We start from the raw sequence: 25,550 nt of genomic DNA, 5'->3' as shown, positions 1-25,550 counted from the left end.
ACAAAGTTAGTGCTTTGCAGGAGATTCGCTATAGGACTAGGTGTCTGGTGCCTACTGGTCAACTGCTCTGCATAACCCCGCCCCCACCACTGATTGGCAGATTTCTGTGTAAACTGTACATTGGCAGCTGCTAATTAGTGGTAGGAGCTGGGTAAAACAGAGCAATTGACTAGGAGGCATGAGACACCCAGTCTGTAGTGATAATCTCTTGCTAATTAAACACTTGTTTTATTGAAACAGCAATGCACATCCCAGTAAGTGATATATCACTGTAATCAGGCTCTCTGCTGCTCTCAGACTACATAGCAGAAACCTGGTGACTGATTCCCTTTAAAGATGACCTTTCACCGGTATGGGCATGTTAAACTGGCGACATCTTGAAACAGTAGCTGCAGAGAGTAAAATGTTTTTATTTTTTAATTTGTCCTTTCCGTCGTGTCATTATTAGATAGTATTTCTTCTATGATAATTTCCCCTTCAACCCAAGGAGCGTTGGCAGATATTTGTCACTGGGAGTGTTTATTTTTTTTCTCCTGCAGGATGTTGACCAATCATAAGCAGGAAGCATCATGCAGGAGAGAAGAAAAGCTGGCAGTGGAGCCACCGCAAGAACAATGGCGAAAAATGCTAGCATTTTTCTGAAGTGGCTTCACCAGAGAAAAGCTGGCAGGTGTGCAGGCGTCCAAAAGTTTATTAAGGGGGCTAGTCTACTGTTCTGGTATCAAGCACCGCCAAGAGTGGCTACTAGGATCTCCTTGCTCTGTATCACACAAAACTCATGGATTTCACTGAGAACAGCTTCATATTCCCAGTGATAGCTCAGCAGTGGATTCCTGCCAGATTACCATCAGGTTAAAACTGCAGGATAAGTCTCATTAAAAGGGATAGTGTGAACACCGCTAACAAGGACGATGACGTGACTTGATAGATTCTACTTGATTCATTCTTTTCCTGTTCGTACAATCTGATAATTTTTGTTTCTGTCTTCTTTAAGGTAGAATCCTCCAGGATTACCAGCCATAGCAGTAACATGGCTCTTTTGTCTTCTGAGAAGATGTCATCTTATCATTGACTGGCATAACTATGGGTACTCTATCATGAGTCTCACAAATGGACCTAGACATCCAATTGTATGCGTTGCAAAATGGTTCGTATACGTGTAAGATTTAATACTAAAGATTAGCTATGGTGGGAATACCTCTGTCCTGGATATTACAGTGCATTTGTTACAGGCTAGGCCATAAGTGACTGAGTCCTCCATCTCACCTGATGAAGTAGCCGCCATCTGTCTCATCCAGGTGAGGTAGTGGTGCATGTACCTGGCTCTTTCAGCACACTTCTTTGGGAGTTAAGGAAACAGTCTTGCTTGAGTTTTGTTTCTTTATCACCTATAGGAAAATTAGGAGTGAGCTGTGTATGTCCTCCATCTCTCCGTTGTCTACCTGAAGGCATCACAGCCACTTCATCATGGAGAGGGTGGAGGAGCGTCTCTTTGTTATTGTCACAGGTTTAGGCCAGGGGTGGGATCTTCACTAACACAGTTGTAGTCAACATGGTCACCCCTGAATATTAAGTACACCATGCGAAATTTCTCCTGAAATAGTGTTTAGATTAATACTATAGGCAAAAAGGGAGGTCTAGGGAGGCACCAGCTAGAGAAATACCACTAGTGTAAAAGAGAAAGAGGAGACAAAGTCTGTGCGGAAGAGAACAGCACCAGTCTATATTTCCTGCCTTGGGTCTCCCTGGTCAGGGTACCGCTGTTAAGGCAGACGTATTAAAATACTAGAAGAATGAGGTTGTATCAGGTGCTGTCAGCTGGTGTTATTAAAATTTGTAGAGTTTGATACTTTTGTTACATTTTGTAACCAATAAACTAATTTAACATAGAAGCATCCAATAAAATATAAGGTATTAAAAGTGCTAACATGAATGAGTTTTTGACTTTGAACCAAAGTCTTCATCAGGTAATTTGAGAAAGTAATCAAGCTCTCTCCGCATTCTGATAACACCAGCTGACAGCGCCTGATACCACCTCATTCTTCTGCTATTAGAATTCATCTGCTAATTAGAGTAGCTGGGTGGAGAATAGAGCTGGAGTGACAGAGGCTTCAGATCTTCAGCCTCATTTGCATATCATTTCAAACTCTTGATTTCTCAGTAATGGAGGAACAGACTGGCGGCCATGTAAAAGTAATGCTTGACTTGTCTTTGAAAGTGAAACATGAACTTGTATATAGTTTGGGGAGTGAAATCCTTCTCAGAGATTCCCTTTAATTAGCCTATGCATGGTGACTTTCATGCTTAGGCCACAGCCCCACTATCAGTATGTGGTCAGTATTCAGTCAGTATTTTTTCTCAGGAGTGGGTGATAAATGTGGAATTGGTGCACTTGTTTCTATTATACCTTTTCATTGATTCTTCTTGGCTCCCACTGCTGAGAAAAAATACTGACCAAATACTGATAGTGGGGCCGTGGCCTTAAAAAGGAAATTTAATTCCTTGTTCTGTGTTCAAAATGGCAAAGGCAATAGCAGTCTGAGCAGACTAGAAATATTATCATCATCAAGCACAAGCCGTCTAAAGGCAGCTAGACAATCTCCAAAGACCTTGGCATCTTGTTTTCAACAGTTCAAAATGTTATGAAGAAGTTTGCTACTTTCCATGGTGGAAAGAGGAAAATTGGTGAGAACCCTAGAAAATTTGGTTAAAAAATGTGTAAAAAAAACAAAAAAAAAACCCACATGCAACCTCCAAAGAATTTCAGACTGACCGCACACTGAAGAAAACAGGGCTCTATTGGTGAAAACTGCTTAAAGAAAGGCATAAAAAAGTGACTGAACTTTGCCAAAAGTGACATAGACAAACCACAATCCTTCTGGGAACGTTTTCTATGTACGATTGAAACCAAACTAGAGCTCCTTGACTAAATGAAGTCAATAAAGAACAGTGCACCCTACCAACCATAAAACATGGTGGATCCATAATGTTGTGGGGCTGTTTTGCCATCTCTGAGACTGGTAGCCCTAAGCGTGTTACAGAAAGAATGAAATCCAAGTACTATATGGGTGAATTTTGGAGTGAAATTTGCTGCCAAGTGTCAGAAAACTAGGTTTGAGTTAAACAGAATGGGCCCTTCAGGTCCCTCGCTGCCGTAACAGCCCATCTGCACTCCATTTAAATGCAACTGTATGTGATTGACAGTGCCATTTAAATGGTTAGACAGTAGTGATCTGAGCTAGCTCCAGTCACTGTTATAGGCAGTTGCCAGCTGTGCCGATATCTGTTTTGTATGGTGCAGGCACGGCTCCTGACCCTTCTACCCTTTGTGGCCACCTGACGTAGGCCATGATATTATCTATGTCGTGTAGGGCTTAACTCGCCAGCAATGAGTCCTGATCTGAATATAGTTTTCACATCTTTTGGAGAGTGATGAAATTTGTTAATGGGAAAATTGAGGGCTTGATAGAATTTTAGTGGAAGAAACCCCAGCAGTCAGGCACAAGAAGCGCAAAGATGGCTCTAAAAAACTTTTGAAGCAACCAAGTAATAGGGCTTCACAACTTTGATCCATCCGTGACATATACTATGTTTCTTCTTATTTCTTTTCTGTTTAATGTATTTGGTTATTAAAATATTCTAATGCTGCACAATTGGTTCAGATCCACTTATTTCGGAAAGTATCCTCTTATTTTATAATATTTAGTGGTGCCAATAATGTTGACTACAGCTGTAAGATGTTGCAGGCACAGTCAGCCTTTCAGAAGTCTTTTTTTTTTTCTACTCTCCTGTATTTACCTCCTACATCATTTTTCTTGCAAATAAATCTGTAATTTTTCTGCAATTTATATCTATTTTTTAAAATTCTCCTTTTGCAGGTATGAGAAAATATTTGGCAGACTGTCGAGTTATAATTTTTGTGTAACAAATGCCATGAAGGAAGATTTGCTGCAAAACTGGAGAATAAAGTAAGACTAAATGCAGTGTGACCCAAAATGTGATGTATCTGAGTATAAGATTCAGATGTAAAAAAGCTGCAGCACATAGAGGAAGGCAGGTGATACAATGTCACAAATGTTATTAAAGATTTGAGAGCTTGTAATAGGCGCCTCCATTGTAGCTAGTCAGTTCATGACATTTCTTTATTAATAAACATTCTACCTTTACCTGAGAGCGATGATATTTAAAGGGAATCGTCAGCAGGTTTTGACATGTAATCTGAGGGCAGCATGAGGTAGGGGCTGAGACACAGATTTCAGGGATGTGTCACTTATTAGGCTTCATGCTGTTGTTCCAATACAATGAAGGTTTTATCAGCAGGAGATTAACACTTCAGGACTAGAGCTCATGTGGATCCTAGTCCAACTCCACGTATACAATGTACACAGAAAGCTGTTAATCAGTGGTGTAGGTGGGGGCTGCTTTCTGAGCTCTGCTACAACCAAAAACTTTGATTGTATCTGAACTGCAGCACCCAGTAAACTAAGTGATGCATTGCTAGAATCAGGTTCTCTGTCTCCACATTATACTGCTCTCAGATGAGGTAGCAAAAACCTGCTGACAGATTCCCTTTAAAAGTTGAAGCGTTTAGGAACTGCAGATACTCAGATCATGTAAAGTTAAAGAGCGGAGTCAATGAGTGCGGAGATACAGAAGTCACCAAAGCTCTGCTGACTCCATAACTACAGAGTCGAAACCTCTTCTGGCATTAACATCATCACAAAAATTGTGCGCCGGGAGCTTCATGGCATTTGTTTCCATTTATGCGAACCTTACATCACCAAGCACAATGCCAAGTAATAGATGGAACGGTGTAAAGTATGCGCCACAGGACTTTGGAGTAAAACTTGTGCTGGCAGACTGATGAACGAGTCTGTGTTGGTTTGGCTAATGCCAGGAGAACGTTGCCTGCCTGACTGCATTGTGCCTACTGTACAGTTTGGTGGAGGAGGGATACTGTTATAGGGTTGTTTTTCAGGGTTTTAAGCTCTTAGCTCCAGTGATGGGAAATCTTAAAGGAGAACTTGTCTTGCAATTCATGCTGCCCAAACCATAGAATCAGTCTCACTGCACGACTGCAGCCAGGTATATTCTCTTAAACACTCCAGTGTTTCGCAGAAAATATAGTTTAAAAAATTCCAGCCGGAGACCATAGGCAGAGATGACACTAGTCCTGCCGGCTTCTCCCAGTGCTGTTCCAAGTGATTTACAGGTCTCTCCCACAGTGAGAGACCTGTCAATCATCTGTAGTGGCTCTGGGAAAGGCCTGTCAGTGGCGGCATAGGACTAGTCTTGTCTCTGGTAATGGTCCCTGGACTGATCTGTGAAATGCTGGAGTGTTGCAAAAAAAAAAAAAATGTACCTGGCTGCAATCGTGCAGCCAGACTATGATTGATTAATGCTGCCCGTGGTTTGAACAACATGGGCAGGTTTTTTTAATGGTTCACGACATGAAGACATATTGGACAGTTGTAGCTTCTGGCTGTGTTGGGGAAGGCCCTCTTCTGTTCCCCAGTTCACAAACCAAGATCCATAAAGGCATGTTTGGTGGAAGAACATGACCGGCTGCACAGAGCCTGGACCGCAGACCCATTCATTACCTTTGGGATGAACTAGAACAGAGATTGTGGTCTTTAGGCCTCCCCAATAAATTGGACAAGAAAAGGATTTTATGGTAAATAAAGTTTTTTTTGTTCTTTCTACTGGAAGTACAGTGGTGTGAAAAAGTGTTTGCCCCTTTCCTGATTTCTTATTGTTTTTCATGTTTGTCACACTTAAATGTTTCAGATCACAACAAATTTGTGATCAACCACAGTTAATTTATGTTTTAAGATGGGGGGGCAATCACTTTCTCACACAGGGCCCTGTAGGTTTGGATTTCTTTTTCCCTTATTAAAGACCTTCATTACTTGTGTTATCTTTGTCTAATATTTACAATTGTTTTGTGTTCTGAAACATTTAAGTGTGACAAACATGCACAAGGATAAGAAATAATGAAGGGGGCAAACACTTTTTCACACCACTGTAAATCTGTACATGCAGAGAACTGATTCCTGTATTTTCTGTTCACTTGTATCACTGCGTCCATTTCTTTCCTATTGCAGAGCCATCACTCTGTATGATAAGCCAGCAGCCATATTTAAAGAGACCCCAGTGGAGCTCCAGCATCAGCTCTTCGTTAAGCTCGCAGTGGATTACGCTCCTTTCAGAGCCCGGTACAGTTTTCAAAATTCTTGGATTTCATAAATAAAAGAGCAGATTTACTAAAACTTTTAGATTTAGTCTATACACTTAAGTTCAAAATATGCTTTGAGCATGTTAACAAAAACAGTGATGAAATGGAGCCCGACATCAGATTTCCCACTACTGTCGGCATATTATGTGCATTCTCAATAGACATACCTCTTAAATGATCTTTATGCATTGCTCTCCCTGTATGATCAGTACCGTGCGGTCTGATAGGCGGGTACTTGTGGGGTGGGAAATGTAATGACTGGTTCCCTTTATCTATATGTGCAGATAACCTCCTTCAGAACAGACAGTGTCATGTTCACTATGCTTTAAAAGGACTGTATTTTTTTTTCCAGATTAGAGAGCCATGAAGCCCACATTGAAAAATCTGCTTTTACAGAGAAAAACCTTACATCTGGCACTGTTACATTCAGTGAGGGACGACCTGCCCTACTGATCAGCAGTACAAGCTGGACAGGTATTCTGGTTTCTTCTTTTCTGCTATAAATAACAGGTTAACATGTAATATTGAAGTTACCAGCTTGATGACCCTAAAATGCTTTTATAAAGGCTAGAGAGATGTTTCAGGACTATAGGAGAATATCAGTGGGGTTCAGCACCACCTCCGATCAGATGTCATCTGCCTTCGACAAAGTCGACCATTTCCTCTTACTACAGATTGTCTCATCTCTCGGCATCACCGACTTGTCCCTATCTTGGATCTCCTCATAGTTAACAGACAGGACATTCAGCGTCTCCCACTCACGCAACACCTCCTCATCTCCCTCCCTATCTGTCGGTGTCCCCCAAGGTTCAGTTCTAGGACCTCTGCTCTTCTCCATCTACACCTTTGGCTTGGGACAACTCATAGAGTCCCATGGCTTTCAGTATCATCTCTATGCTGATGGCACACAGATCTACCTCTCTGGACCTGATATCACCTCCTTACTAACCAAAATCCCACAATGTCTTCTGTCCGCTATCTCATCCTTCTTCTCTGCCTGATTTCTAAAACTCAACATGAATAAAACCGAGTTCATCATCTTTCCACCCTCTCATTCATATCCCCCATCTGACCTATCCTTCAACGTCAGTGGCTGTTCACTCTTCCCAGTCCCACAAGCTCGCTGCCTTGGGGTAACCCTGGACTCTGCTCTCTCCTTCAAACCACATATCCAAGCCCTTTCTACATCCTGCCGACTCCAACTCAAAAATATCTCCCGGATCCGTGCATACCTCAGCAAAGACTCTGCAAAAACACTAGTGCATGCCATCATCATCTCCCGCCTTGACTACTGCAACCTCCTGCTCTGTGGCCTCCCTTCCAACACTCTTGCATCCCTCCAATGTATCCTAAACTGTGCTACCTGACTAATCCACCTGTCCCCCCGCTATTTCCCGGCCTCTCCCCTCTGTCAATCCCTTCACTGGCTCCCCATTGCCCAGAGACTCCAGTTCAAAACCCTAACCATGGCATACAAAGCCATCCACAGCCTGTCTCCTCCATACATGTGTGATCTAGTCTCCCGGTACTTAACCTGCACACAACCTCCGATCCTCACAAGATCTCCTTCTCTACTCCCCTCTTATCTCTTCTTCCCACAATCGCATACAAGATTTCTCCCGCGCATCCTCCCCTACTCTGAAACTCTCTACCCCAACACATCAGACTCTCACCTACCATGGAAGCCTTCAAAAGAAACCTGAAGACCTATCTCTTCCGACAAGCCTACAACCTGCAGTAACCACCGCCCCACCACATTACTGCATGACCTCCTCTACCCTCACCTACTGTATCCTCACCCATCCCTTCTACAATGTGAGCTCTCGCGGGCAGGGTCCTCGCTCCTCTTGTACCAGTCGCTGACTCGTTTTGTTAAGATTATGTAAATGTTTTTGCTATGTATATCCCTATCACATGTAAAGCGCCATGGAATAAATGGCCCTATAATAATAATAATATGATCAGCTCCTGCGGTGGTCGGATGTAAACAGTTTACATAGCTGGAACAGCGTGGCTCATTACACCGTGTAGTGGCCGTTTCCAGGTACTGCAGCCCAGCCTCTATTGTCAACTGCACTGGATCTGATGCCGAGTGTTGGACCGTACCAGTCTAATATTGATGAGCTATCGTAAGGATAGGTTATTGGTTTATCACCACTGGGCTACGCCTTTACTATCTACTGTGCTGTATGCAAATTACACTTAAATGAGCATTTTGTATCCAGTCTTGATGACGAGTGTGCTGCAGTAAAGTGCGCCAAATTCATTAAGTGGTGTGCAGCTCTGAATGAATTTGGTGCATCTTTCAGGTGCTGTGCGCCAGAGTAAGAAATGTACCCTGGTCTAGGACCTGTTCTAGTACATAGGTCTTGTACATTTTTATAGGACCTTTTATAGTACATAGGTCTAGTACATTTTTATAGGACCTTTTATAGTACATAGGTCTAGTACATTTCAATTGTAATTTACTCCACTCTTGTGATGTAGATTATGCTGAATTTGTCAGCTGAGCTCAACCATGCACCCACCAAACTGCACCCATTTTCAGAAAAAAATGACACAGACGACTGATACGGGAATAAAACTGCCAAAACTTGCAAAATTTTTGCACAACTACTAGTCTGGTGAAAACCGTGATTTGGGGTCCAATGTGTCCACTTTTTTTTAGACATTCTCTGGTCTTGATGGCAACACCTCTCATCTAGGCCTGACGATTCTGACTCCTGCGTCATCTACTGTTCTTTACAAATATGTTAGTCTACACCAGACTAAATTAGAGGCTCTGCCGCCAAGATTACTGGTTACTTGCCGGTCGAAGAAACTCTTGGCAATCACGCGGAGAGTTTTTTTTCTCACTGCTGTTATATGTGGATATTTTTTTTAAAATGTCTTCCTAGCCCCTACATAGTGATTTATGGTTAGCAAAACCTAGGACAAGTTTCTTTTACACTTTTTTTTTTAATAGTATTTCTACATTGAATAGTTATATAGATAAGGCTAACTTCAAACATCCTCATAGAAACAAACTGATTGGCACCATTCCCAGAGCAACAATTATCCGATTAGCTTTTCACAGGCACAATTGAATCCTTTCCATATAAAATTAGGAGTTCATCCAAGGCCACGGCCCCACTATCAGTATTTGGTCAGTATTCGGTCAGTATTTTTTCTCATCAGTGGGAGCCAAAACCAGGTGAGGATCAATCAGAGAAAAGGTATAATAGAAACAAGTCACCAATTCTGCATTTATCACCCACTCCTGGTTTTGGCTCCCACTCCTGAGAAAAAATACTGACCAAATACTGACCAAATACTGATAGCGGGGCCGTGGCCAAAGACTCCAAATAGGAAAAAGTTAGTGGCACTCACCAACGGGGTAACGTCGTCTTTATTATAAATCACGCAAACCCGCCAACATCTAGAATGCTCTGCAATGATTTCTAATTAAGAAGTTACACCATTGGTGAGTGCAACTTGCTTTATCCTATTTAGAGTTTTAAAAGGGTTGTCCTCGACTAGGACAACCCCTTCTTGATCTAAATCTTTGGCGCCGATCAAATAAAAAGCTTATACTCTTATACTTATACGTACTGGCGCCGTTCCAGGGGTGTCGGCACTCGCTCTCCCTGGGGCTCTCATGCGGTTGTTGTGTCACGTGATCCCGGCACCCAATCAGCGCTGGTATCACTGTCCCGCCTCCTGTCGAATTGAACATTAAGAGGAAGAGATCAGCTGCAGCCCGGACTACTTCTTCATGTTCGATTTGTCCGAAGGCGGAGACAGTGATGGCAGCGCTGATTGGGCGCCGGGGTCATGTGTCTCAACAACCGCACGAGACCCCCAGGACAGCGAGTGCTGACGCCGCTGGAACAGCGCCAGCACGGGAGGGGAGTATAGGCTTTTAATTTCATCGGGGCCAAGCGCGGGCTATGAGAAGGGGTTGTCCAAGAAGTAGACAACTTCTTTAAGTCACACAGTAAAAAACAGACAGGTTTTTCTTCCATGTGTCATCCGTTTTGCATCTGTTTTTTTTTTTTCTCAATTGTTTTCAAAAACTGAAGATGAACTGTCTGAACTTTTATCCATTGATTCTTAAAAGATCAGTGAAAAAAAACATGGAATGCAGACGTGAAAAAGATGTCTTCTGTTTTTTTTACCTGATACACAGATTTTTTTTTTGGCTGAGTCTGATCCACAAAATGTATGAGAATAGGACATATTCTTGAGTGTTGTGGATCAGACACACGGATATATGTATGGGTCAATGAAACGGAGTGTGTGTGCTGTGACTGTGGCCTAAATTCGGTAGCTTTGTTGCAGCATTTCTGTTTCTTGTGCCACACATTCATGAGATCCATGAATTTGTACATATTGTTATATGCGTGTAATGCCTACTTTATCCCAATGCACTCTTTTTTTGTCTCTGCAGAGGATGAAGACTTCAGTGTATTGCTAAGTGCTCTGCAAGGTCTGTATTTAATGTTCTGTATGATGTATTATTACTGATTAAAACAAAACACTAAAACCCAGAGAATGTGACCCAAATTCACTGAGGTTGCTCATTTTACACCAGGAGTTGAAGTAATTTGCACCAAACTTTATTGACAGGTGTAAAATTTGTGGGTGTAGCTTTATGCCAAAATTGCAACTTCTTAATTTAGGCTTGATTTGTTTTCACCTGCATCATATTTGGAGACCCAAACTACTTTTTCAAATTTTGTAGCTATGTGTTCCACTAGTTGTAAACTAGGTAATGAATCTGGAGCAATATCTTCAGATATTCATATGACCTAAAAGAAATCTGTGACAGGGAAAACAGCTAAAAAACTTGATTTAAGTGCAATGTGTGAATTGGACTTGGAGACATTCCAGCTAGTGGGAATGAGGTGCCTGCGACGTTTTGACAAAATTGTTGTCATTACATAAATACTGTGTTTTTTTCCTCTCTCAACCATGGCGGCACCACAGAGAGAGGGAATCCGCACTTCAAGAGCAAGATAAAAGGGTGGTACCTCTCCCATGCATCAGTTGGTTTCCTGTCCTTGGCTAGGAAACCTTTATTTGGATCAGTGGTACTGGATGAACAGGAGAAGTCTTACCCAGGTCTGGCCAGACGATTCAGGCAGTGGCTCCATCCATGCTGCGGCTGGTGCAGGGGTCCTGGAAGCACCACCGTGAGCCCAGGGGGACTTGACTGATGTGCAGGTGTGAGTAGCGGCGCCATTCCCTGTGGTCAGCCAGCACGTTCCAGGTCTGTGGGTGCACACCAAAGATGTGCGCCCTGATGACGAATGCACTGCTAATATTTGACCCGGAGGTGATTTTTCACTTACGGGATAGGACTGTAAGAGGCACCAACGGAGGGATGGGCTGTGTCTGGCAGGTCCCACAGGTCCAGCAGAGCGGATTCTATGCTCCGGCAGTCCCTCTAGCAGTAATGAAGCAGCCACAGCAGCATCAGCGGGAGCCCCAGCAGGAGCATGTTGAGCGGAAACGGTAGCAACATCAATGGGAAGCGTGGCACCACAAGTGATAGTAGGATCAGTCAGCAAAGCCACAGCTACAGTAAGGTGGATCTTGAGAGAATGAATGAATCCACAGCCTCCAGAGGGGATATGTCTGGTGATATGATTCCTCCGAATCTGGTACCTTTTAGAAGTTATTAAAGTGGTAAGTGATCTTTGTGAAAGTTCACTTTTATACTAAGGCTTCTCTTGTCAATTTATTGTCAGGGAGAACCTAGGAAGTATATATAATGAAGTCTAATCACAGGGAGTGTGCGCTTTGTAAAGAAGGGTTGCTCCGTTCTTGCCAGAAAAGACTTTGTCAGTCTCAGAATTAAGATTCCTCATTAGGGCGGACATCAAGAACTCCCTAAAGTCATGGGGAGGAAGAAAGGGGCAGGAAAGTTATAAAGTCTTGGAGATCATCTCCACAGTCCGACAAATCCCACAAGTCAGAGGGCGAATACGTGTCTTCCAATTCCTCTTCTTTTACTCCATCATCGGATGGGGGTACAGGGGCGCGTAAGTGCTTTACTGTAGAGGATACAAATAAATTGATAATGGGAGTTAGATTCAAAATGGGTATTGTTGAGCCGAAAGCCCAAAAATCTGCCCAGGATATCATGTTTGGGGGTCCTAGAACAAAGGAAGCATCGGACTTTCCCTGTTAATGAAAAGATCCAAGCCCTCGTCAGAAGAGAATAGAAGAAACCCCATGAAGAGAGGTTCCTTTACTTCCTCGTTTAAAAGGAAATATCCTTTTGCTGAGGCCTTGACATCATCTTTGGATCAAGCCCTGAAATTAGATGTAGCTGTTTCAAAGGCATCTAAAAGGTTCACTTTACTCTTTGAAGATAGGATGCTTAAGGATCCCCTGGATAGGAAGGCGGATAGCTGGAGCTCTGAAATCACCCATTTCAGAAACATGTACTTCCAGATCCTTTAATGGGTTGGCTGGATCATCTGGAAGGTCAGCTGGAGGATAAGGTGACTAGGGACAGTATTTTGACCACAATTCCGTTAATGAAAGGAGCTCATTTTTATCTGACTCTTCAGCGGATTCTGCAAGGCTGGAAGCTAGATCAGCGGCACTTTCTAATACAGCCCGTAGAGCTCTCCGGTTGAAATGCTGGTCGGGGGAAATTCAAGAGAAATCAAAGCTATGCTCGATCATGGGTGAAGGGGAATACCTATTTGGGTCAGTCTTCGAAGACATTTTGGAAAAAGCAGGAGATCGCAAAAAAAATCCTAATTTGTCCTTACATTCTTTTCCAAAAGGATCTTTTATAAGCTGGAATTACCCTAGAAGAGTCTCCAGGGATCAAGATAGATGGGATGATCGGAGGGAAAAAAAAGTAGAAGATTTATGTTTGGGGGGTCCCTTCCATGAAGGAAAGAAATCTTCCCAGTGACTTCTGTCCCCAGATAGGGGGGAGGCTATCCCTCTTTTTCTCTGCTTGGGAAAAAATTTCCTCAAGCAGCTGGATTCTCAACCTAGTGAGATCCGGCCCAAGGCTGAAGTTTCAAGCTATTCCTTTGGAAAGTTTATTCTGACATCTCCATGGGCTTCACCGTGGGAACAGCTACCTTGGAACAGGAAGTCCTAGGTTTGGTAAAGAAGTTCATCCTCTTGTAGGACCCTATACAAAGAGAGGGAAGGGTTTTATTTCCCTCTTTTTGATAAAACAGCCAGATGGGACTTTCAGGACAATAATCAACTTGAGGGGCCTGAACAAATTCCTCAAAGTTCAGACGTTCAAGATGGAGTCCGTAAGATCAACCATAAAGATGCTTTTTCCAGACTGTTATATGGCTGTCCTGGATCTGAAGGATGCGTATTATCATGTGCCGATGCATGTTGAATACCAGAAATTCCTGAGTGGCCTTAACCATAAAAGGAGAAATCAAACACTTCCAGTACACAATGCCTGCGTTCGAACTGGCTGTAGCCCCTCGGGTCTTAACAAAATTAATAGCGGAAGTGGCTGCTCGCCTTCAAGAGAAAGATGTGCTAGTAGTCCCATATCTGGACAACTTCCTAATTTATAGGCAGTTTTGTTCATCACTGCAACGTTCAGCTAGAAAAGGTCAGCACTACCATGAAAAACTTAGGTTGGCTGTTAAACCAAAAAAAATTGAGACTAAAGCCCCTGAAAGCGCAAACCTTTTTAGGTCTCATGCTGGACTCCAGAAATCAGGAATGTCGTTTTCCAGAGCGCAAAATAGAAAAAATATGCAGCAAGGTATTCAAGGCGGTAAAAGTCTCCACCATGTCGCTCAGGAAGGCTTTGTCCTTGCTGACTTCTCTGATCTCATGTATCGTGGCAGTGTTATGGGCCCAGTTTCATACCAGACAGTTGCAGTGGGATGTTCTAAGGAACGAAGTTACCTTGAAAGTATGTCTGGAAGGGAAGATATCATCTCCAGTAAAGACCCATTCCCTTCATTACTGGTCGAACACAGAAAATCTAGCCAGAGGGGTTCCTTGGGTAAACCAGATTTCGAGGATTATTACCACAGATGCAAGCCCCAAGGGATGGGGAGTCCATTTAGAGGATCACCTGGTCCAGGGAGTCTGGACAGGGGGAGAAAAGTCAGTTTCTTCGAACATGAAGGAGTTACTAGCGGTAGAATATGCCATAAGGAAGCTCCTAGTCTCCTTGCAGGGTCACCATGTACGAATCCTCTCAATCAGGTAACAGTGGCCTAGGTAAATCTTCAGGGAGGAACGCTGTCCAATTCCTTGACAAATTGCAGAAGAACCATCTCCTACATATAAAAGGAAAAGGGAACCGCAGGACAGATTTTTTTTTTAAGCCGCAATCCGCTAAAGTAGGCAGAATGATTGGGCATGGAACCAATTTTCAATCAGATTGTGACACTGTACTCATCACTAATTTAATTTAAACTCTCCTTATACAAACTACCATCTCAATGACCAAGGCAAGATGGTAAAAATCACAAAAATAAATGTTTCACATACTGTTGTACTTGGCTTCAAGTTTTGCTGCATTTTTAGTGAAAATATGTTCACACTAGGAGTTTTTTCACTACCCATTACTTCCAATGGGTGAAAAACGCTGTAAAAATGCTGAAAGACGTGACATACTCTATTTTGCAAAAAAACATGCAAAGCACAAAATCCTGATAAAAAAAAAAAAACAACAACCAATATGTGTTCATGAAATTTCTGGAATCTCATAGACTTTGCTGGTACTGTAAAACGCAGCTGCAAAATTGCATAAAAAATGCATCAAAAAAACACTGAAAAAACCAAGATGTGTGAACATGGCCTCAGTGTTTGGGAACAGTGATGTTTGTTACTATGATAATTGCATATAGTACTAAACCAGCTAGTTTATTTACAAGAGCAGGGGGATTAGCTGAAACAATGACACCTTTCCCCCTGACCTGTGACTGATCTTAGCCACATATGTAAATATAAAACGGTTTTTTTATCCTCCTGCAAAGTGCAAAGAGAATCAAGGAGAAGCGGAGAATCAGAGACTCTTCAGAACAGCAGCTTGGTAGCATGTCTCCATCCAGAGAGAGACAGATTTGGATTCTACATGATTCCGGCCTAAGTGTATACGGCCCTGACTGGAAGAATACAGATCTGCTCTATTGACCATCAGAGAACACATGGATACATGTGGGGAGACCAGGTTGGAACGATGAAGTCATCTGGCCCCATGGATATGTTGTTTGGGGTTGCCAGGTGGGACCCTCCAGTTTCCTGGAACCCATGTAGACATTCGGAGAAGCCAGATTGGGATCAGCCGGTCATCTGGCCCCATGGAAACTCTCGGGTCTCCTGGCCTTGTACCTCGATGGACTGTCGGCTTCTTAAGATTGCCGCTACCTTCTCTGTGGGGGCCCGTCAAAAGCGGGGGGGGGGGTGGCAACTGGTTGAGGTAGTCGGCGCTGGAAGTCCCAAAGTCGCAGGTGTTCTATTCTCGGCAGGCCAGCAGAAGGGTGAGATTGTGTAATGTTGTACCATCTTGGGTATTTGCTGAGACTGCTCTTTGTTTTTTGTCGGTTTGGTGGTTCATTAAAGTATTGCCACACTGTTTAACCCTCACCCTGTGTTGTCTGAGTAGTATTATGCCCACAGAAGATCCGGTGTCTTCACAAGAGACAATTTGCATGGCAGGCATGACAAAGCAATGGTGCTGGTGGTCCTCCCATGGAGTGGATTCTATAAATGAGGTCAATCACACCACACGTCATGGTAGGACTGTCAGCCTGTCACTCAAATGCATGAGATTTTTTGGTGGTCCTGCTATGAATTGTTGGTGTAAGGTGTCATTCATGCCCAGGGGGTGTTATTAGAGAATCCTAACCAGGATTAGAATGTGGGAATTGATGCCCACCCTTCCCCAACTTGTCCTGGCTCTTTTACACAGGACAAACAGAAGAAATTTTATAAAACACAGAATCGTTAAGTTGGACCTTCAAAAGCTTTATTATAATGCTGCGATCAGCGTATAAACAATGTTGATGGTGACTTCTGACATGTTGCCTTTTATACTGGTGCCTTAGTATTTTTATGAAAGAGACTAAAATGTGTGGGGTCTCAGCATGGGTAAAACTACATCAAGAATATTCAGTCTACTGATTTGAGCTATTTGATTCACCTGAATGGTAAGAGCCATAAGCAGAATCATTTTTTTTTCTGATTTCTCCTCCTATATCGAATTGTGGATTTTCTAATGGCTTCACCAATAGATTTTATTGACAACACATTATTACATTTGTACTTTTTTTTTTTTTTTTCTCTTTTAGATTATGATTCGTTTATCACAAATGGATCCAAGCTTCCCTCTTTAGTATGTGTTATAACAGGTAAATTAACTTTTTTTTTTCACATATAACCAGTTTGATTTTCTTCAGAAATATTATATCTATAGTTTAAAAAAAAAAAAAAAAAAAAAAAAAAAATTGGTTCATAAAAATGACCACTCTGTCATTATATTTTGAGATTTGCTCTTCTGGTTGTCATCGTTCAGTATAAATTATATGTTGATGGCGTTGTCCAGGTACAAATATTATACTTTAAAAATGTGCTGTACACAAAAGTTCTACAACTTATTAGTCTACTTCTAGCATCCATTGTGCCCCATCTGAAGACCTCAACTCCACTCCTGGGAGTTTTTTCTGGCTTTTAAATAAGGGTGCATTCACATTGCGTTTAAGCACTCGTTAAGTGGCTCTGTCAGGATTCAGACATATGCGCCAAAGGGCCATAGACTATAATGGTGCTGGCAGAGCAAACGTGCGCTCTGTCGTGCATAATTTTTGGGCGTGCACGCCTACTGGAGACTGACACTCAGAAATACGCCCAAAAATGATGCATGTCAGAGTCCACATTCACTCTGCCTGCACCGTTATAGTCTATGACCCCGTCCGCGCATACATCCGAATCCCATTTTGTGGGGGGTGCGGATGTAAGCCCCGACGGGGGCAATGAACGGGTATCTGAAAAAAGTGTGAAAGCACCCTGACGCAGTACCGTGTTTCCCATGTTTGCATATAATCACTGTGAGAAGGGGGCTGGGTGACTACTCATAGCTAAGCCAGCCACCCTCCCTGTAAGGGTAGGTTCACGAGTTTATAAAAAAAATCATTAGTTTCATCCAGAAAACTCTGACAATTTTTTTTTCACTCGTCATCTGCGTGCAGTCTGTATACAATCCATTTTTTACAGCAGACGTTATTAATTATTCACAGGACAATTTACAATTTCCGAAGTTACAGTATTTCATTGTACCCATAAACGGATGCTGTACTGTGCCTCCATATGGCATTTATTTTTTGTTTTCGTACCCATAAACCTGAATGACTGAGTCTCGTCCGATTTACGGCAGAAACTATTGCATGCTGCAATTTTTTTTCCTCTCCCTCATGCTGATTTGGTCAGTAAAAAAAAAAAAAAAAAAAAAATCGCTGATTTGCACTGCCCCATTGAATAACATTGGTCCGAGTGCTGTCCGCACTTTTTTTAGGGACAGCAAAAATACGGTCGTGTGTGAACGAGCCATAATGCATCAGTTTTTATTGATTCACCCCTCCCTGTCATCCAACAATGGACCATATTCCATGACACTTAATATTCTTGTGAGGGAATTCTAGTATGTATGTACTGGTGGTGATTTTGTGCCTGTACCATTTTTAGGTAAGGGGCCCCTGAAGGAATACTACTGTAAGCTGATTAGTAACTTACAACTGGAGAACATACAGATCTGCACTCCTTGGCTGGAAGCTGAAGACTATCCTGTATTACTAGGTAGGGAAATAATCGGAGTGTTTTTTTTTTTTTTTTCTTTTTCACTACGTATTTCTGCAATTCAGGTTATTTTAAAAGAAGTGGCCCAATGTTAGAGAAATGTCTGCTTTCTTCTACAAGTCGTACAGTACATCCTATTGATGTGGATACAGTAATACCAGATACAACAATGGAAGGCGGCCATGTTTGTCTACCTCTGTACAAACTATAGCCATGCCTTAACCAGAAGTCTTTGTTTTAGGCTCAGCTGACCTAGGAGTCTGTCTTCACAAGTCATCTAGCAGCTTGGACCTTCCCATGAAGGTGGTTGATATGTTCGGCTGCTGTCTCCCTGTGTGTGCTGTTAACTTTCAATGGTAATTTTTTTTTATAATTAAAATACAAGTGTAGATGTGTTCCAGAAAAGTATCTTTGTACTGTTAGCCAGCAGATTGACCAAAGTCAGTTCCAGTTCTCAAGACTACTGGGGTTTCCTTATCACACCTGGTTCTACAACAGTAAGTAACCTAGAAGAAAGCTTGTTATGTCATCTTTTTAGCTAGTGTTGTCTAGGAATAATTTCCGTTTTTAATATAGGCTTACTGACATGGAAAATGAACACTGCAATACTTGCCCTCCCCATGTCTAGCGCTACCTTTTTGCAATCGCCCACAGTCTTCATTGACAGGATGCAGCGGCAACGCCATGAGTACAGTTCATGTGCCGGCTGCAGCCAATCACTGGGCTCAGCTGTCTACATTGATATCATCACTGAGTTAAGTGGTTGACTGCATAAGGCATAGTCTCTGTAATTGTGACTTCAGTGCTGCAGTCTGTCAACAAAGACTGGAGCTGCCGCTGAAAATGGCTCTGGTCCTGGGCAGGGCGAGTATTGGTCTGTTCGATATTCTATGTCTGCAAATCAGGAGCTGGGCTGTTGAATCCAGCCATGCTCCCGCTGATGATCTCACAAGTGGACTGACTATATGTCCTAGATCACCAAGATGAACATGCGCATTATGAAGCATTAACAATATCAGAAGCAGAACCCTGCATTTCTGCTGAAGCAGATGGGTCAGTAACTGAGTAGAGGGCTTGTCTTATTGCAAAAAATCTCTTGAAATGAAGGGAAGATTCCACCACCGCAGACTAATTTTGTGAAACAAAGTTGTCATCAGCAGATTATACTGGAAGACAGTATTTATTACAAGGTGGCCATTTAGATGAAGGGGTGCACAATTTTGGTCCAAGGGCTACATTTCCATACTGAACCAATCCCAAAGGCCGCAAAAAAAATGTAAAGGGGTAGTTACATCACCAGAACCAAGTTTTGAGTATTTGATAAGGATTTGGTAAGTTTCTGCTTAAAAAATAAAAAAAAAAGTATGAACACATACTAACTTGAACTTTTTTTACGAGTTTCTGGAGCAGAAACTCACCAAATCCTCCTCATAATCTCAAATTTCTAAGTTTTCAGGATTTTTAAGTTTTAACAACATAGCCATGAAGCATGTTATGGATTGCTACATGTGTGCAAGATCAGAACCGCTGTCAGCAAATGAGTGCGGGACCAGAACCACCGTCAGTACATGAATGCAGCCCCAGAACCACCGTCAGTACATTTATACAGCACCAAGCTTAGTACAGTGATCATTTGCAATGTCAGGTCAGTCCCATATACATGCATATTGTATTGCAAGAACCTACAATTCCCATTATGTCCTTAAAGAGATGCTGGGAGTTGTCATTATCAGACTGCAAACTATCCAGGAACCACAGTACTGATGAGACACAGACAGTATCACAAATATTTACATCCACGTACCTTATAGATGACATCTGTTCTTATTGAAGCCAGTCTACTTTTCTTCTCCATTTTGTCCAGACGTCATGATGAGCCTTCATGCCCAAAGCTCGTCTTTGCAGACTTCCCTCTTCTGTCTTCAGCAGCACATCCCGACGCCGTGCCCTTAAAAATAAAAGTATAATTATACTGCCCCATAAATATAAATATCTGCTAGGCTGCGTCTGAATAAATAATTGCCCCTCATTGTGCTTCCTGCGCAAAATATCCCAGCCTCACAGCTCCTCTCCATAATTATCACCCCAAACTGCCACTTTCCATATCTCTCAGACAACGCTTTTCTGCATATTGTCCCCACAGCCCCTCGTTGTATTATGCCCCCTTTCACAATCTGCCAATTGCCTCATAATGTACCCCATAACATCCTCCATTGCCCCTTTGTGCCCTTCCCTCTCCCCAGCCCCCTCATCTAAAATTAAAGCACATTCTTCAGCTCCTCCATGGAGCGCTTACCAGTGCCTGACGTCTAGTCAGGCTGCGCGGTGCGACGTCTAGTCGGGCTGCGCGGCGCGACGTCTAGTCGGGCTGCGCGGCGCGACGTCTAGTCGGGCTGCGCGGCGCGACGTCTAGTCGGGCTGCGCGGCGCGACGTCTAGTCGGGCTGCGCGGCGCGACGTCTAGTCGGGCTGCGCGGCGCGACGTCTAGTCGGGCTGCGCGGCGCGACGTCTAGTCGGGCTGCGCGGCGCGACGTCTAGTCGGGCTGCGCGGCGCCGGCAGCAGCATGCTGACCTCATCACGCTGCTGCACATCGGGGCTGGGACTGACGCGTGCTGCTCTGCCCCAGTGCTCAAATGTATTCGTGTCTGAAAGACGTGAATACGTTTGGATAGAGGAGGAAGGGATCTGCGTCTCCCATACGGCTGTGCGGGCCGCATATGTTGCAGGCCTGATTTAGATGAATGGTCATCCGTGTAATTAATGGATAGATGAATCCAACAAAAAGGTCTATTTTTTTTTTTTTCAGCCGCTCTTTGCACAGGCTCGGAGGGGTTTCCAAGTGCCCCCTCACAACACACACCTTCATCTAATGTTCATTGGCCCTAGAAAGACATTGAGCTGTGTGGTCAGGCACCTCGCAGAATAACTCAATAAGCAACCTTCCATCTGTAGCTCATGACCTGTCCATCTTGAGCTCCAGACTTCCTGTTTGCCTTCTTACAATTTTTATTTTGGTTATGCAAGTTCTCACTAGTTAAAAGGGATTGTCTGGGAAATATATATAGTTTCCCAAACAACTATGATAGATATCTAGAGCGAGAGATAGCTAACGTTTTTTGGGTTCTGCTGGGGTTCCCTGATGGCGGCTGTTTCGGCAGGAGCTGGCCTGTTGAATCCTGCCCTGCTCCTGTTCTGGTACATACATATACTTCTGAGATTACCAAGATGAAGTGACATCAGTTGTACACTTCTAAAAGATGAGAAAAAGGGATGTGAGACTTTGTATCTATTTTCATGGGGAAACGCATTGCATGCAGTGGGGATACTGCCCCAGCCAAAAAAACTCTTGAGGCACCTGAAGTCGGAAATGGTAGTCTTATGATGATCAGCCTAAATAAACCCAGATGAACAATGCTACTCTGCTACCAGGGAACTTTTAAGAAAATTACAAATATACATGTACCAATTTTAGCTGCAGTGAACCTTCCAGAGCGATCGTCCACTGCACATTGCTATAGTACTGGTATCCTTGTACCCCAAAGTGACTGCTGTTGTATCGGTGCACATTGTGTACTTGTCTGTATGCAGATTTCTGCTTAGTGCTGTAGACTGGGGAAATGCAGCTTTTCTAGCATCTACCACTCACCACTGAGCTGTGCTGCGTCCCCGTACAATGCGGAGTCTACCTGCAGCATCACTTCTCTTCAGTCCGCAATGTAGCTTCACTGACAAACAAAATGTTGCTATTTACGAGGGGCTCGGTGGGTCGTTACTCAGCAGCACACAATATATTGCTGCAAAAACACTGAAATAATAAGCATGATTGCTTTCTTTACAGCTTGCACGAACTTGTAAAACACAATGAAAATGGTTTGACATTTGAAGATTCCAAAGAGCTTGCTGCACAGCTAAAGGTATGCATTCTGTCTCGTCACATTATAGCTCTGACGGAGGGTGAAAGGGAATGTAGCTGTTGTATGGGTTTCAAGTAAAAGAAAATCCCACACTACATTTAAAAGGGTTGCCTGAGCTGTGCGCGCCCCCAGCCTGAGCTGTGCGCGCCCCCAGCCTGAGCTGTGCGCGCCCCCAGCCTGAGCTGTGCGCGCCCCCAGCCTGAGCTGTGCGCGCCCCCAGCCTGAGCTGTGCGCGCCCCCAGCCTGAGCTGTGCGCGCCCCCAGCCTGAGCTGTGCGCGCCCCCAGCCTGAGCTGTGCGCGCCCCCAGCCTGAGCTGTGCGCGCCCCCAGCCTGAGCTGTGCGCGCCCCCAGCCTGAGCTGTGCGCGCCCCCAGCCTGAGCTGTGCGCGCCCCCAGGTACTGCAAGCAGAGCCAGATCTTCTGCAATATCAGAGGAGCTGTCTGTATCCAGTCAGCTTCAGAGCAGGGCTTATAAGCTCTATAGCAAAGAGCTTGTAATCATTGCCTAGGAGACCGGCCACTGCTGATTTAAAATGTTAAAATCCCTCAATTTTTCTATCCATCTCAAGCACCTCCATTGGTATCTGTTTACACTACATCAATGACATACCACGCTGTATTCAAACTGCTGCAGGAATGGCACACCCTGTGGTGATACTGCTGAATCAAACTTTAAAGGGGTTGTCCGGTCAAAACAGATAAGTCTGCAGACTTATAAATCCCCCCAGCACATGCACTGCAAAGATTCGCTGGTTTCAGACCCGGTAACGAAGGTTATGTATAAGTTATACATATCCCCGGTCAGCGGGTACGGCCTCACTCCATACACTTATATAGAGCGATGCCGTGCCCTGTCTAGAGATGTGGACGACCAGTGGGCATGTCTCCACTGGCCAGAGGTATGTATAACGCATACATACCCTCTGTTACTGGGTCTGAAACCGGCAAATCCCCACAGCGTGTACATTGTGGGGATTCAGAAGTCAATCGGTTTTGACCGGATAACCCCTTTAGGCTGAGTTCACACGATGCGTTTTTCATGCGTTTCCGCTGCGTTTTTGCAGTTGCGTAAACGCATGAAAAACGCATGGTAGAAGGGCAGCAATGTTCCCCAATTGAAATCCGCATGTGCTGTGCCCATGATGCGGATTTTTCCGCAGCGTAAACGCTGCGCTCAAAAATCCGCAGCATGTCAATTAATTTTGCGGAAACGCTGCTTTTTTGGCGCCATTGACTTGCATTAGACCGCATGGAATCCGCATCACTGTATATGTTGATGCGCTTTTCATGCGGTCTAATGTGCGGATGGTACCCGGGTGTGGATGAGAGGACTCTCATCCAGACCCGGGTACCATTAAAAAAAAAAAAAAAAAAAGAATAAAATAAAAAATATATATATATATACTCACCTTTTGATGGCAGGCGCAGCGCTCCTGCTAGGTTCCCCGCACTTCGCGGTTGAATGAAGAAGGACCTTCGCTGACGTCAGAGTCATGTGACGGGTCACGTGACGCTGACGTCGGCAGGTCCTTCAGTCTTCGCTGCCGGTAGCCGGGACCGAGCGAAGCAAGACACCGGGGGCCATCAGAGGGTAAAGTATATATTTATTTTTTGACATTCACACACTATATAAATCCATGCCGGTTGCATGGATTTATATAGTGTGAAGTTGACAAGCACTTTCCAAGTGATGCTAAAATCGCTTGGGAAGCGCTTGTCAACCCGCATGCGGAAATGAAAGTGAAGACCGCTTCATTTCCGCATGTCCCTGGCAGGAAACCGCATGTACAATCCGCATGCGTTTTTTCCTGCCAGGGAGATGCAGAAATGCTCAGGAAAAAATCCTGAGCATTTCTGCATCGTGTGCACATACCCTCAAGCAACTTTTTGTTCTCTGATGTCCTATGTTGAACTCAATAGATAAGTGTTGCAAATGTGTGAAAATTTGTATTCACACAGTTCTATCATGTACTATATTTTTCTCCTTTTGAAGCCAAAATCAGGGGTTGATCCTAAAGAGAGAAGTAAAAGGTGCTGGATTTTGCAAGCATTTTGGCCATATAAAAAGGAGTTTAGAAAAAAAAAACAGTATTTACGTAAAAAAGAAACTGACTGCAAACTCCTAACCTGTCTACCATTTGAAAATCATATCACATTAAGGCTATGTTCCCACATGTTGTGTTTTTTTTTTTTCAGTAAGAAATCTGCAGCAAAACTGATCTCTGCCAGGAAATCAGCTGCGTCAAAAAACGCATGTTTTGCTGCGTTTTTTTAGCTGTCCTTCTGCCTCTATTTATGTACATAACAAAATAAATCTCATTCTGGTTTTGGCATAGTGGGGGGGGGGGGGGGTGAACTGTTCAGGAATAGTTTAGACACTGGCAATTCATTCAGTTTGTATGACACTATTTACTTTCACACTATGGTCTGCTATTCAGTTGCACAGGCATTGTTCAATTTCACACCTCAGTCCCCAGAGCACTAGCATGTCATTATGGCAGAACTGAAAATAAAGATTATAAAAGAACCACTGAATGGATTTCATCATCAAAGGTATCATTTTACACAGTGTAACGGCGCCTACCTGACAGCAGGATTCTGCTTAGTAAACGACATACACTGACAGATGCACTTTAATAGACAAAGCTAACAAGTAACATAAGCTGGTCACTTAAAGGGAACTTGTCTGATGATTAAGGCTGTCCAAACCAGGGGCAGGATGAATCAGAAACCAACTTATTGCAGCCACATATACATATTTGGAAATGTGGCAGTTATAGAAAAAAAAAGTCTTTGAAAGGGCAGCCAGGGTCCTTACTACTGGGATGACTACTCCAAAAGGTGTGGCTTCAGTGGCTTCTTCCCCTGGATTGACAGGTCTCTCCGTGTGTGTGTGTGGCTAGGGGAGTGCAGTGGACTCGGGCAAGTCTTTCCAGATGTGTCGTCCCAAAGTGTTTTCTCTGAAATGCTGCAGTCTTTCAGGGAGGAACATACACAACTGCAGTAATGGAGCTGCTCTGTGATCGATTGATATATGATCATGCAGGTTGTAAGAATGAAATAATGTAGCCTTTATTTTTTTCACAGATGTTATTTATGGCCTTTACAAGCAAGCTGAAACAGTTTCGCCAAAATCTTCGTGAATCGAAACAAATGAGATGGGATGAAAGCTGGGATCAGACCGTCCTACCAATACTTAGAGACCACTGCAAAACATAAGAGGGAATCCTTTCTCTAAGGACATATACACCTGCATCTCCTACTGGTGGGGTACAATGATCTTTATAGGGAAAGTGAGAACAAAGCGAAATCTTATGGAGCTGAGAAACTGTTTCCACTCCAGTTTTTGGATCCATTCTCTACTTCTAAACCTGTTACAATGAAAAGGACCAAAGGGCAAGCAGCTGAAGTTATGGTTGATGGTTCTCCTCACTGCCGTACAGCGGACAAAAACACTTCTACTTGGCTTAGTCTTACTGTCATTTGGGTGGGATTTCTTACAGCTATCATGTCTTTGCCTGGAGTTGATATCAGATTGGTTTGTAAGATTAAAGATTATTTTGGTGACTACCCATGCTACATACAGTGTGTTTTCTGAAACGTTCATGAA

General features: G+C 43.4%; 1 protein-coding gene across 5 annotated transcripts in view; it reads left to right on the top strand.

Annotated features, from left to right (window-relative positions):
- ALG1 (ALG1 chitobiosyldiphosphodolichol beta-mannosyltransferase) overlaps positions 1-25,510 on the top strand; it is a 36,539-nt gene extending 11,029 nt beyond the window's left edge. For 2 of the 5 annotated variants that reach the window (XM_073647794.1, XM_073647793.1), the window contains exons 4-13: positions 999-1,147; positions 3,879-3,968; positions 6,105-6,215; positions 6,588-6,709; positions 10,665-10,703; positions 16,525-16,584; positions 17,915-18,025; positions 18,267-18,381; positions 21,865-21,940; positions 25,028-25,510. In XM_073647794.1, the coding sequence (XP_073503895.1) occupies positions 999-1,147; positions 3,879-3,968; positions 6,105-6,215; positions 6,588-6,709; positions 10,665-10,703; positions 16,525-16,584; positions 17,915-18,025; positions 18,267-18,381; positions 21,865-21,940; positions 25,028-25,159 (1,005 nt within the window). In that variant the 3' untranslated portion in view covers positions 25,160-25,510. Of the gene's footprint in view, positions 1-545; positions 671-994; positions 1,148-3,878; positions 3,969-6,104; positions 6,216-6,587; positions 6,710-10,664; positions 10,704-16,524; positions 16,585-17,914; positions 18,026-18,266; positions 18,382-21,864; positions 21,941-25,027 lie in introns of those variants that run through there. The other 3 variants (XM_073647798.1, XM_073647797.1, XM_073647796.1) reach the window with 3 other exon arrangements.
- Positions 25,511-25,550: the final 40 nt, after the last annotated feature.

The sequence above is a fragment of the Phyllobates terribilis genome, unplaced genomic scaffold (genome assembly GCF_046119375.1).
Source record: "Phyllobates terribilis strain yellow unplaced genomic scaffold, ASM4611937v1 Scaffold_9__5_contigs__length_417890890, whole genome shotgun sequence".
Classification (NCBI taxonomy): domain Eukaryota; kingdom Metazoa; phylum Chordata; class Amphibia; order Anura; family Dendrobatidae; genus Phyllobates; species Phyllobates terribilis.
Note: the sequence above shows the minus strand (reverse complement) of the source record. Positions and strands in the feature narration are given on the sequence as shown.